This window comes from Erigeron canadensis, chromosome 2 (assembly GCF_010389155.1).
Source record: "Erigeron canadensis isolate Cc75 chromosome 2, C_canadensis_v1, whole genome shotgun sequence".
In the NCBI taxonomy this organism is placed as follows: domain Eukaryota; kingdom Viridiplantae; phylum Streptophyta; class Magnoliopsida; order Asterales; family Asteraceae; genus Erigeron; species Erigeron canadensis.
This window is the reverse complement of record NC_057762.1, coordinates 24546170-24560974: the sequence shown is the minus strand read 5'-3', so window position 1 is coordinate 24560974 and position 14805 is coordinate 24546170. Positions and strand designations below refer to the sequence as shown.

Sequence of the window (14805 nt, the reverse complement as noted above, 5' to 3'; positions counted from 1 at the left end):
TTGCCACCCTTAATGAGTTCCAAGGTTACACTAGTGGTACGGGTGGTTGCTTCTTTGTATGTCGAAGGCATGGTGGGGTGAGAAATAAGCATTCTTACTTCATGAGGCAACCCCGCAACTTACTTCTCAATCTTCACACTTGGGGGACTTACATAGTGGGGAATGAGCCTAGAGAGTTGGCCAAATCGGCGAGTGTAACCCTCATAGTCTCCTCCCTTCATGGCAAGTTTAGAGAATTCCACTTGCAAGTTTCTCATTTCATGTGCCGGACAATATTTAGCGATTATCAAATCATTGAACTCTCCCCAAAGTAGATTGTTAGCCCCGTCAATCCCCAATTCAACAACCTCCTCTTTCCACCATTCAAGAGCATCACCTTTCAACATACCGGTGGCATAAGTGATTCGTTGGTGGTAAGAACAACCACTCGAACAATGATTGATTCAATCGCCTCCAACCACTCTAGACAACCCGTGGCACCGGTTTCTCCATTAAACTCCGGAGCTCCACAAAGTTTGAAGTCTTTAAACAAGCACCCCGGTTGATGAACATCATAACCCCTCGGTTGAACGAAGACTTCTACTCCTTCGTTATTCTCCCCATTCCCATCTTCATTCTCATTCTCATTTTCATTTTCATTGTGAATCGCTTCATTTTCTGGTTCTCCTTGGGGCCTCTAACCTCCATGGCCGTTTGGATTCGGGCTACAAGATCCGGCATGAGATCATTTAGAGCTTGAGTGATAACCTCGGTGGTTACCGAGGGATTGGCACCACCCCGGCCACCACGGCCTCCACGGCCTCCTCTACCTCCTCGTCCTCCTACAACTTCTTCTTCTTGAGCCTGAGGGCGGCGAACAACTCTTTTCGGTCTAAACATCCTTTCCTGAACACACGTGTTAAATTAGCAAGCTATTCCTCACATTTCACACACGAATAATCGAAATCGGTCATCATACAACAAACAATACATACCTAAATCCTTCTAAACCGTTACAAGAACATATAATTCTACGGGGATATTATCATAGCAATAATCTAAGGCATCATCGTTTCATGCAATTCATAATCAACATCGCAATCACAAGTCAATTAACACAATATAAGATGGGCCAAGTCATGACAAGGTGGGTAAGGCATAGTCCGAATCTTAACTTCAACATTCAACACATTAAAAGTGTTTGTATACAGGGTGTACCAGCGGCTAACCCTTCACACCGTTAATATATTGAATGGACGTCGGGATTCGGTTCCGTTATGCTTTCTAAGGATTGGTCGGGTATGTATACAGGGTGTACCAGCGGCTAACCCTCCACCTAAGCAATACTCATTAAGCATACCGGGTTACCTACTATACTTCACCCATAATGCGCAATCCACGAGACCATTAACTTTATATGAAATAGGATAACCATAAATTTGTTGATCAGGCACCTCTAGGGTTATCGAATGTCATACTTCGTTAATACCCTCATTTCACTTTGCTAGGGTTAAACATTATACTATAAGAATATACGTTAACGTTCGTTCGGCAAGTCACAGTGTATCCCGACACTAACCCATGCATCCATCAAGTCAATACATAACAATCAAGTCAAGTATCATGAAAAGCCTACAAACTCTGTTTAAACAAGTTTTCATGCGTCATACATTTCACGTTGCACACAAAATTTCTTATCATGCATGCTAATTATGAAAATAAAGGTGCAATGGCTATAGGCTAGGTCAATCCACCTAATTCTCTACAACCACGGCTCTGATACCATTCTGTAACACCCCAACAAGGCGGAATCATGGGATATCACAAGAAAAGCACAGCATGACATGGAAATTAAGTAGAGACTTTACTATATGCAAATAAGGATCGGTCTATCTATACATTTAGTTCAAATACGAGTACAAAGTCAACAAAAGGATCACAAGATGCATAAGGAGCACATAACCATCAAAAATAACAATCCAAAATGATGGCCAATAATCCTAAGCATAACCCTTCAAGCTAGGGAAATCAATGAATCACGAATCCAATAGTCAAACCCAAATCCTAGCAAGTCATGCAATCATCCATTACGTCCTTGATTAACTTGATTACCTGAAAAGTGTACTAAAATGGGTCAGCATAAAGTTGGTGAGTTCGTAGGTTTAAACGTTATAATCATAGTGTCGGGATAACAACCGTTACATTACAACCAATCGTTCATATACCACATACACGTTAAACAATATCGTTATCAACAACGTTATGCCACAAATATGGACTTACTCAGCGGAATTACGTTATGCCACTAATCGTGGAATTATTCGTTATGCCATCGAGATGGCAGAATTACGTTATCACAACCTCATTCATAAATACGTTTACGGAAAACAAGTACACTTTTCACCCCAAATATAAGAGAAAATGGGGCTACGAAACTCACCTTTAGCGGCTATGACAAGTAAAGATTGAGCTACAAGCGTAAGATATTCGTCACACGTTCACAACCTATAGTTATACATGCATACATATCAATATACATTCATACATTCATGATTCGAGACTCGTTTGATCATAAGAATCAAATTGATGTTTGTTGGATGGATATGAGATTAGGGGGATGTTAGGACCTGTCTTTGTCATGGATTAAACGAGTTAAAGACATAAAGGAAGAAAGTGGGCAACAACATGGGTAAGAATGGTTTGACTAAAAAGTCAAAATTAACCAAGAACATCCAAACCCTAATTCGACACTTGAAATCCGATTTTGTGAGAATCAAGACTCAATTCGACATATAACCAACATGATTGAACATAACAAACATAACTCCTTTCATAATTTCGTTCCATAACATCACTTTAACTCAAGAATCGTTCTTGACCCATTTTGACCTCACAAAACCCTAATTCGACCTAGACCTCGATTTGAAGAGTGTTAAGACATGTTTTGAGCATAATTTAACATAAGTAATGTGTATGAAACTAACCCATACTTTAAAATCATTCCATAACTTCAATTAAGCCTCAAACCCGATTTTGACCTAAATTATCCAAGTTGTAAACCCTAAAAACGACCCATTAAGCTTTTAGACCAATTGACTAAGGGTTGTTTAGGTTAGACTTGAAACATGATTATAAATATAAAATGGTGGATTTGAGATGAGTTTTACTTACCAAAATTACCTTCAAAGAGTCAAACCCGAATTTGAGCTAGATGGGAGAATTCTTGCACTTTGACTTTCAAAATTTTTGATATGATATTGAAATGATGATAATGATGTTGATTCTTTCACTAATCTAGCTTCAATAATATTAAGTGATGATGATTTTCTAGAGAGAGAGATGGAGATGCAAGAGTGTGTGTTTTTGGATGTTCTTGCATAAAGTAGAGAGAGAAAGAAAGATAAGAAATGGATGGGTGGAAGGAATTAAGTCTAAAATAAGGGGGCTGTGGGTGCCAGTTTTAGATTTCAGCACTTTTAGACTATTACTCTGGGAATTAGTCTATTTTTTTTAATTCCAACACTTTTAGACTATTACCCTCGGAATTAGTCTATTTTTTTTATTCCAACACTTTTAGACTATTACCCTGGGAATTAGTCTTATTCTGTCCATTTCTCATTTTCGCCACATTTAGACTATTAGAAACGCGAGTTATACACATGAAGGATGAATCCAAAAAGAAAAGGCAAATGTTACATGCATAATTAACGAAAATCAACGGGTCCATCACCACGAGTTTTACAATTAATCACATAGTCAACAAAAGTCAAACATCATCAAATAGGTCAAAATTCACGAATGTTACATGTAATTTGTCTATATGTGATGACATGTTGATCTTTGGTACTACTAAGATCAAGTTGATTCACACAAAGGATTTTGTCATCTATGTTTGATATAAAGGACATGGGGAGGTAGAAGTAATTCTAGGTATGGGAATTACTTGTGGGAACAATGTTATCTTAAATAATTCAATTATTAGAATTGTTCACCAGTTGGAACTCCCATTGATCCTAGCATTTGGATTACACCTGACCAAGATGGTCTTTTATTTTCAGCTTTGAATATTCCAAAGTTATAAGATGTTTGATGTATATTGTGACTAGCACTAAGCTTAATATAGCTTGTAGTGTGGGCAAATTTAGTGGATATACTAGTGATTAAACCACATATTGGTCTTCTGTTATTGAAGGATTTAATGATAAGCTGAATGAGAATTTAAAGGATCATCTTTACGAGTAGATTTGTATTTCTACTTGGTGGTAGTGCTATTTCTTGGTGCTTCAAGAAATAGACTTGCATTACCAGTTTTACAATGGAATCTGAATTTATATTACTAACATGAGTTGGTAAGGAAGCTGAGTAGCGAAGTATCTTGATCTTTGAGATTCCATTATATCTAAACAAATATCACCAATATCTATCAGTTTTGGTGGTGCTCGCTAAAGATAATCAGGTGTATAATGAAAAGTCGACGGTTATATATATATATATATATATATATATTATACATAGCATGATTCATGAGCGCTCATCATGCAAGGTGTGATATTGTGAATTTATAAGATCTGAATGACTGATGATCTAACTTAAAGGTTAGGAAGAGATCTCGTGAATAAATCAGTCATAGGGATGGTTTAAAGTGCACTTTTAATTGTTCTTGTGACAAGATACCCAATTCCCATCTAGTATGACGCTAGGTGCTGAATTCAATGTGGAACTCTTACATGAGAATATTGGAACACATATTATTATCATCCCAAGGAATGTGTTCAGACTGCAAGATAAAGGAGGTTGAAGTGAAACTTCTTAATAGTTCTTTGAAAAATTGCAGTGCAGGTGCAAGATCAAAAGAACTACCTATAAGAGTATGAAGTTTAGCCATTTCAAGAAGCTTGGACTTGGCTTCGACATACTCTTTGAAGGATAGGACACATGCTAGTAAAATATAGTGTCAAGAAAGAACACATGGTTTTAAACTTATGTGTACATTATCTTCGTGTATTCACTATGAGTTCCCAAGGTTTAATCCTTAGCGACACCCTGGTATTCGAATATATGGAATGTGTAATGTACAAAGGTGAAATTCAATCGTCACGACATTTCATTTATGCATAAGTTTGTATTCATTGAGAAATATATGAGTTGATCATGGATATCACTAAAATAGAGGAGGAATATTAGATATTTGAGCGATATCAATGTTCAGTAGTGGTATTGGATCAACTTGTTAAATGGTTGATCTTAATATTCGGCTAATCTGGTTAGGTGCGGGAGTGCGAACTCGATAATGTATATGAAGATGGTTGCATATTAATGGTTTGACAGTTAAATTAATATTACAAGTTAATATTATATGCTTAATTTTAATATTAAGTATTTAATATTAAGATATGCATACGTGTATGAAATGGGATCTCATTTTGTTACATGTATAGATAGATACATTAACCGTCCATTTTGAGGAAGTCTAGTGTCGTTCCATATTTGAAAGAAATGGACACACAAACTTGAAGTTTGCACGAAAAAGAACCGTCTATTGTATATATATATCTTGAGACACTTTCAAAATGTAATAAGGAAGAAAAACAGTTTAGTTTTTCTCTTAGAGTACATTCTTAAGTTTTTTTTTTAAAGGATAGGAAAAGAAAGGTTTGGAAAATTTCTCTATTTTGCATTCATGAGTTTTTTTAAGGGAAAGAAAAGAAAACAAGGGTGTTTTTGATGTAAAAACTTTCATTTCATTTTTGGGAGGATTTGGATGGAAAACTTTTATGTTATGTGTATAATTACTAATTTACCCTTATTAATTAATAACAACTTTATAGGAAAAAAGGACATAATTGTAAAATTATAACTTTTTTCCCTTTTTTTTCTTTTCTTTCTATTTCAAGAACACTATTAACTTTGTGTTTTCTTTTCTTTTCTTTAGTTTTTCATGTAGCTCGAGAATGCTTTTTTGATATATAAATTTTTTTCTTTTCTTTCCTTATCCAATCTTTTCCTTTCCTATCCTTTAAAAAAAACTCGAGAATACAGTGTTATTGATACGCTAGACTTAAATCATTAAACAATATTGGTACAAGATTTCTCAATGAATCAAAAGTCTAGTTCTTGTTTGGGAAACCAGTCTTATCTGTTCAAACATTTGGGTGTATCGCCAAATAGTTTGTTCTGAAAGTGCGATTCTGGTTCCAATCCAAGTTATTTATTTTATTTTATTTTGTTGATCGGGTTACGGGATTCACAAGAACATGTTTGTATACTATGACGACGGGATCAAATCGGTACATTTTCTAACATATCCCCAACATAGAGTCTTCTTGAAATTATTGGAATGATCATACTTTCAGTGCCTGTTTTAAGTTTTAACCAATACAAGACACACAAAGTTACAGGCTTTCGAAAATTGCTCATAGTCGTTTCTGGCTGCTGATATCTAGAAAACAGCACTAACCGGCTGTTTTGCTACCTAATTTGAACAACATTTTCTTGAACACAACTAGACATACCCTATACAATATCGAAGCCCCTTGATTTGGTTTTCCAACCCACTAAATCATTGTTGCTAGAACTGAACCATATGGGAGTTACAGGCCTCAAAGTAGGCCCAAAAGCCATTTTGACCAATATCAATTTTTTCCACAATGGACCAAGATCCCAAGTTGACCAATATACAGCATGACCTTTGAAAAAGTTACAGAATTGAATAACATAAGATACAAGACACACCCAATACCTTTGTCCCCAATTTCGGGCTCAATTAGACTAAACGGGCCAAAGACGCATTCCATGACTTAACAAGATTTTGACCAACTATATTTGTATCCAACGACCACCACTTAATCCATGCAGATTATTTTACATTATATACATGATCGACTCAAAATTACCCCTTTAGCCCATGGGATGACCCGAATGGTTCATTTACCTAACTAGCTAACAAAACGGGTAAAAATGACACATTCTTTTAACAAACTACATGTCATTCCAACCAGAATTATACATGTCCTTTAGCAGGATTAACATGCTAGTTTAAGGCCATTCATCGAGAACAAAACACATTTGTATCAAACCATAGTGGTCGAGAACGTCAGATCTCCTAGGAAGCTGTTCAAGTTATTGATTCTTTTGTTGAAAAGCTAATGGAGGTGACAAGTCTGTTAAAGAGGATGCAAAAAGTACGTGTTAAACCTAATGCGTTCACCTTCACAATGATATTCTTAATAAGTTGAAATCCAAATGGGAGTTGTAGAAATGCGCATAGCTCTTTGTGAGTCACTCTCGATTATAACCATTAATTTTTGCTATGCAAATCAGCAAATGTAGGGCAGTTACTTAACAGATGTACACAGATAAGCAAGGAATGTCAATTTCATTTTTCTCTTCATCATCACAAGCCACTATCAAATCCAAGTGTGAGAACTCCATTTTAGAAACATCCCGGGCCAAATCCACCATCTTCAATTCCTATCCATTCGATAAATAATTATTATTGTCATCAACATGTCTTATTTTAGGGAGCATGTCCGATAATTCGATATAATACTAAATTAAAAATAAAACCTGAAACAAGCGCGTAAAAAAAAGAATAAATTACTTATTCATAAAAGATTAAAATCCCACAAAAACGACAGTATTATGTTATTCTTCCAACTGTTCGTGTATGAGTATTGTCTGATCCAAAGGAGACCGACCCCAGCCCAAGCACTAAAGTCAGCCCAAACTTTAAACTTCAATAGATTATTTACTTGAAATCTAGCCAAAACATAAAAAGAGCCCAGCCCAAATAAAAACCACTCAGAAAACTTTTAGTCATTATTTAGGTAAAAAAAAATTTAAGCCCCTGACCGGCTGACCCCGATCCGGTTGTGTATTACTATGACCTCACCACTGTGTATGACTGCATGTTATTATTCCATGAACTGATGAACATATAAGAATGCATGATCGAACGACGAACTAATTAACCATAAGCACATCTTTCTGTCTGTTTGCAGTATTTTTACATGGTAAATTTTAAAGTAATTTAACTGCAAGAATTATGTATCCAAGCCACTAGATCAGCAATCAGAAAACTATTCATAAGTAAATGGCTCAAAATTGTCACTGTTAGGATTGTACAGGTACTTTTAAGTTTTAAGTGATAGGCTGCTTGCAGAGTTGTAGTTGTAGTACGAATGAAGACATACACTGAGTAAATGCCCTAGTAATATCAATAGTTTACCATTATATTGTAGCATTCTATCACCAAATGAAGAAGAGTACTCTTTCCATCCCCGGAAATCTTTAGTAATATCTCTAAAGTTTTTGAATAAGAGGGTAAAACAGATTTAGAATTTGAGCACACAAATAAGAGGAATGATGATGTAAACAAAGATCAAGGCTCACCTCCAAACCATAAGGAGGTCTAGTAGCGTTTTTTCTACCACGTAATTGCATCGTTCAAATGGGTTGATTTGCAATTTGTTTCACTTCAATAATATCATAATATTGCTTGCGGGAAACAATAAACTACTAACGCTATCATATGTGATAAGAGTTTGTCCAAGATACAGATGCCCTGTCAAGTTATAGAGATTTATACAGTCATGATGGCTGCGCTTAGTTATAAATATTTTTTAATGACAACTAACTACTAATATTTAAAATTCGCCTAAATTTAGTACCGTGTTTCGTTATTGGGATTGCAGGGTGTAAATGAATATAGTGACATCAACAGCTAAACCTAATAAAATAAAGTTGATATTACAAAAAGCATAAAGATTAATTTGAAATAATTGGGAAGATTAAGTTTATTGGGATATAATAACGAAAGAGATTGATTGATTATAGGTCATTCCTAGTTTCTACTACAATAAGCAACAGTTGTGAAATCAGCTTTGATAGAAATGGGTCATTTGTAGTTTGGCTTGAAAGAATCAGAGTCATTTCGGGTTGGCCTATAGAAACATTTTTGTCCATATAACGAGGTCATTTGCAACAAATATAGTCCTATGTTATACATATGTTCATATCTTTCACCTTTTAATTATAACATGTTTCGTTGTACAAAAGAAGCTCGGGCTACTTCATACTTTGTTATGGATAAATGTTCTTTAATAGGACATGACACTGTTATTACAGATAGTAAGCAAAATCATATGCAACTTTGTGTAATAATCAACCACTCATTATGTTTAATTAACTTTACAAATAAGTACAACAATAACAACTAGCAAATTAGGGATATGTGGGAGGTGGAATGTCAACAGTTTTAACTCTACCATAAGGATAGGAGGACCTTCGGAAACTTAACAAATAAGAATATTGCTTATATAAGTCAATATAGTTAGATAGATCATGGTAGCACTGTTATTAAAGACATAATGTTCCCAATTAACCCTCGATAATAAAAATCGAAGGCATATACATATGCTACAACTAATACAAAAGCCATCATCCCCTAAGAAATAACAATTGAACAAAGTGAACTAAAACAATTGACCACTGTTAATTAGTCAATCGACCTAAGGAGTGGAATTTTGCAGCATGATTGATGATGTATATATAATTTCTGCTATTGTATTTGGTAACTTATATATAATGTATATATAACGTCATTAGTTAAACTTTGAAAAAACATAATTAATATGGATAGATAACATAACGAAACAAATGAACGATAACTAAGTACAGTAGATTCCAGTAATATCCTAAAACGTTTTCCATAAAGCTAAATAACATAATCTGCACAATATAAGATGTGCTACATATAGATAGATAGATACCAAACAGAGAGGTTATCTAATAATCAAAATAACACACGAAATAAAATTATTCCCTAACTAGAACGAGTCTGTACTTCCAGAAGAGTTGGCATTTCCAAGCAGGATGCGGCCCAAGTAGCACGGGGGCAGATGACACCTTCATCTTGGCCTTGGTTTGAATGTAAACGATGACGAGGCAGGCTGATATGGATCAGCCCGGGACTGAGCTACCATACCTAACATTGCTGGAGTTTGATAGGATGCACCCATGGCTGCACCAAAGGTTCCTCCACAAGCAGAACCCATGGCTCTTTGTAAACCGTGTGTGTTTACACCTGATAGCATAAAAGGTCTTCCTGAATCCTCATACGTTCGCCTACTAGCCATTCTGTCTTGCATTTCCTTGAGCTCAGAATCTAGTGCCATACAAAGGGGGTCTCCTGATTTAGCAGATACGCTTTCAGAGAGGACCTTGCGGACATTCTCAAGTATACTAACAGCTCGCTTTAAATCATTCTCTTCAGCTGCTTTTCTTGCTTGTTCCATGGCCTCTGCTGATTGTAACCGGTTTCTTTGTTTATCAACCTTAATTGAAACAACATTTTCTTCTCCAACACTTTCTGGTCTTTTAATTGTAGCATTCTCACTCACTAAGTTAACGGCTTCTTTTGTCAACGGATTGGTATAATGACAGTTAACCTTCACTAATGACGTCTCATTCAGACACGTGAAGGTCGTCTCCTTTGGTATGTTGACAGAGATGAGAAAATCCCTTTCTTCATCAGCATACAAATCCCCAACATCAATACACCCCGATTTCCTATCTGGCATTAATTGATTCTTGTAACTACCTGCCTTTAAAGATCTTAGTAGAATGTCCGGGTTTGCACTCTCAATACCCACCTCTAGACCTTTGACCACGACACTTAGAAGTCCACCGATGCATTGAGCAAACGCATCTTGTATCGCTCTCTCGTTTTCAATGAATGAAAACGTTCCCCTAGATCTTTCAGAAATTGAGTGCATCAACTTAGCATCATGATCATTCCCAAAACCAAAGGCGTGGACTGGAATTGAATTATTTGACCAGTTTTGAGTACCACCTGTAACGAAACTGTGGCGCATATCATAAGTATCTTGACCGTCTGACAAGAGCATTATACTAGCAACAGGGTTTTTCTCACGGCGGTCTTGCATCACTTTACCACTCATTCTCAACCCATCAGCAATATTTGTTCCACCAGTTGCTACCAGCGAATTGACAGCCTGGAGGGCGTGTTGCTTCCCTGTATCCGACATTTTTGTGAGTGGAAAGAGGCGACTGGCAGCGTCAGAAAACACAATCACTGACAACCTATCCGCCGCTCCTAGATTCTGTATCACAAAACCAGTGGCCCGTTTAACTAATGCTAGCTTTGTGCCCGACATAGAACCACTAATATCAAGAACCATTACAAGATCAACCGGGGCTCGAGAATTCTGGTTAGAAATAGAATCCGGGGCTTTGAGGTGGACCAAAACCGTAAAATCATCAACAGCAGCCAATCGTGGCACGGCTGGAACTTCAGTATATGTTTCCATTAGTAACCTTTTGAAAGATAATCCATCTGTTGTTGTATCCGTAGCATTGTTGCTTGAGCTTTGTACATCCAATGCTTCATCATCATCAAACACATCAGGCTCATTATTATTATAGAACGAAAACCTAGGGGCCGCAAAAGGATTGTTGTAGATTGGTGGTGGTGGTGGGACGGATCGATAAAAAGGGGCCGCAAAATGACTGTTGTAGTTTGGTGGTGGTGGTGGTGAGAATGTGGGCGGCACTTGTTTCCATTTCACCAAGCAAACCGGGCAGATTTGGTTTCCATTTGAATAAACACAATGAAAATGGAAAGAATGTGAACACTCTCCGGTGTAAATGGCTTGGCCTTTCATTGAGGTTGAGCATATTGAGCATGTCTGTTAAGTCAAAAGTTAAAAAACATTCAGTATTAGAAAAAATTAATGGCAATATAACATAGAAAAAAAAAGGTCTTTAATTATATATACACACATTTTCTTTTTGTATTCTATAAACATAAGGTTTTTATGACACTAATATATTTTTGTACAAGTAAACAAGAACAATTTGGATATCACATGATTTTGTAAATGTCAAGAAACATCCACAAAACAACTAAATTGAGCAAGCTTTTTGACTTAAGTTTTATATGTTTTAGCTTTTTTTTTTCTAGATTTAACTAGCTATTGTACCAGCGCGTTGCCGCGAAAAACGTTTTTTACAAAACTCAAATTTTTGTCAAACATTCGAACTCAAACTTTAAAAAAGACAATTAAATATACAACAATAACAATAAGCAAAATATAAATAAAAAAAATACATGTGTAAAAACAAAAAAAAATATATATACATTAATATTTCAAATGTTACATAAACTTAACACATAACAATAATGAAAGTTATTATATATTAAAAACATTATATATATATATAATGTTGAAGTTGTTGATAAAAACATGGGTAATAACATTCAGCAATCTAGCCCATCTAGATTTCCATGTGGGCTAGTGATCCTGATAAACGGATAAATAGGGCAACATTAATTTTCAGGATGGTACTTGGATTGGGATTTTGTATAAAAAATCTATAAAATCAAATCTGGATCATAATCAAGTATTTGTATTGAGATTTTATATAGAAAATTTATAAATTCAAAATAATAACGTAATACTTCAAAGTTCATATATTATAGTTTTATACATAAATATTATTTCTTTTAAGAAAATTTGACCAAAGCTGACTAGAGTTGGTCAAGCTTGACCAAGTTATAACCCGAGTCATAGTTTCGATCGATTTTTATGCGTACAAGTCATTAGTTTCGATGTAAGAAAATTGAGTTTTTAACTTATTCATAAAATAAACAAAAAGAACTAATAAACACTTGTTTCTTAACGTAAAAAAGTTGACTCTTCAATTAATCTATTTAAGTATAAGTATTTATCACTAACACTTGTTTTAACTTATTCATAAAATCCAACAAAAACGAATAGACTGTATGACTATATGTTATTAATTCATGAACCACGATAAACATATAAGAATGTACCATCGAACTAATTAACCTAGCTAGCTACTTCGTGAACATAAGCTATATATCACGAATTCATTAAACTACAACCTCAAAAAACTTATCGAAACTTTAGTCCATGCATATCCTTTTTTATATTAAAAAAACTAACATATAGAATAGATCTGATATTCATAAGGTTGGTTATTATAAATTATAAAATAAATATTAAGGTAAAACAAACAGGACAAAAATTTGAGCATACTAAATCATGATAAATATGCATGAAGATACAAGAAGCACATGTATATATATTGATGTATATATATTGATAAAGAGAAACATAATCAGTAAAGAGAATTTATTAATAAAATAATAATATATCATACCAGAAACATAAACAAACACAAATAATAGCTTATGTATATATGAGTATACAGAATTAATGCGTAAAAAAAGATATTGGGTCGAAAGTATAACTTACATCTTGAAAGCCGGACATTGTCGTTGGCAGGGGTCGATTTGATCGGAAGATTTATTCGTATAGGGTTTAAAGTTTACGTACGGTGCGTATAAAATAAAATTGATATGTATGATGGGTATTTATACTAATAATGTTATTGGTATTGTATTAAGTAACGCGTTAGTAGGAAACTTAATTTGCAAGCTAAACTTAAGAAAACTAGCATGGTATCCGCGCAAATGCGACGGCCACAATGCGATGGTGACGGGCGGCGGTGGCGACTGACGGTGGTGACGACGAGTAGTGTGAGCTATTATGTAAATCTAATTAATATAATTGTTAGTATAGTTATTTTAAAGGTTGAGGAACTAATGGTGTTTTTGTTTCATTTAGAGTGAGGTTGTATCGTATTTATGAGATATTGTTTTAATGGAGGGCAATTCTGATATTTCCCTTCCTGTAACTTTCAACAGGGGGTCTATTCTTTTTATTAAGGAGTATAGATAAAACGCTATCTGTCTATCAATTAATATTTCTATTAAAAATTTAACTTAATTAACTAATAATATAATATTTTTTAGTAAAGATATATATCTCAGAAAATAAACCCAAGTAGTTTTTCATTTAAGGTCCAATCCAAAATTTGTCATACCTTTCAACGAAAGCCCACAAGCCACCATTTACACAATTACACAAGACGATACGAGAGTTTGTTTTCCCACCACATTGTTACACTATTATTGTATGATATTTTTTCTCCAAATACCCAAAATTTAATATAATTTCGATCATTAATGAAATCATTTTTTGCTTCAACATTGACTTCAAAGGTAAATTTTATAAACCCCTAACTCCTTTTTCTTTATTGTGTTATAACTCATTAACTATTATTATTATTATTATTATTATTATTATTATTAGGACATACTTGTTTTTTTGGTAATGGACATACTTATTTGAATTGTGTGATTACAAAAGTTTGATTAAAGATTGGCTTTAAAGTTTGTTATTAATAGTTAGCCCATAACTTGTAATGTAATATGCAATTTTGAATTATTGTTGAATTATATGTTAGTTTTTTAGTGGTTGTCTAACTTGTGTTATAGAAAAAGAATCTCTAGTAATGTTAAGATTGAAAATTTCATTGATCACTGTAGCAAAATGAATACTCGTAAAGAAAAATCGTAGTTTGTAGCTTGTTTAGTGAAAGAAACATTGTTTCTTGCCATATTGCAAACAAACTAAATATATCATGGTTAAATATTTTACAACACGATGATAGGCAAACGGACAACAAGCTACGCCACCACCCTTTTTAAATAGCAAATCTTATCCTACTAAAAGCAAACCCTTGGTCCCTAAAAGTCGAGAAATTGTTATGAACGACCCTCTGTACTCTATTGAGAAATCTAAGAGCCTCTGGGCCAATAAACCAAAGGTATTGAAGGCAAAAGCGACAAAAACATGTTGATTTTCAGTGCAAGCTTTGTCATGTTTCTCAACTTTTTTCAATTCAGCCTTCATAATAGCCTGCCCTGCAAGAAAA

General features: G+C 34.6%; 1 protein-coding gene across 1 annotated transcript; it reads right to left on the bottom strand.

The window, feature by feature from the left end:
* Nucleotides 1-9606: 9606 nt before the first annotated feature.
* Nucleotides 9607-13356, bottom strand: LOC122589836 (E3 ubiquitin-protein ligase WAV3-like). The gene is made up of 2 exons (XM_043762157.1): nt 13281-13356; nt 9607-11687 (listed from the first exon to the last, which is right to left on the bottom strand). Exons 1-2 carry the CDS (start codon nt 13296-13298, stop codon nt 9888-9890), a joined length of 1818 nt encoding a protein of 605 aa, XP_043618092.1. The 5' UTR covers nt 13299-13356; the 3' UTR covers nt 9607-9887.
* Nucleotides 13357-14805: the final 1449 nt, after the last annotated feature.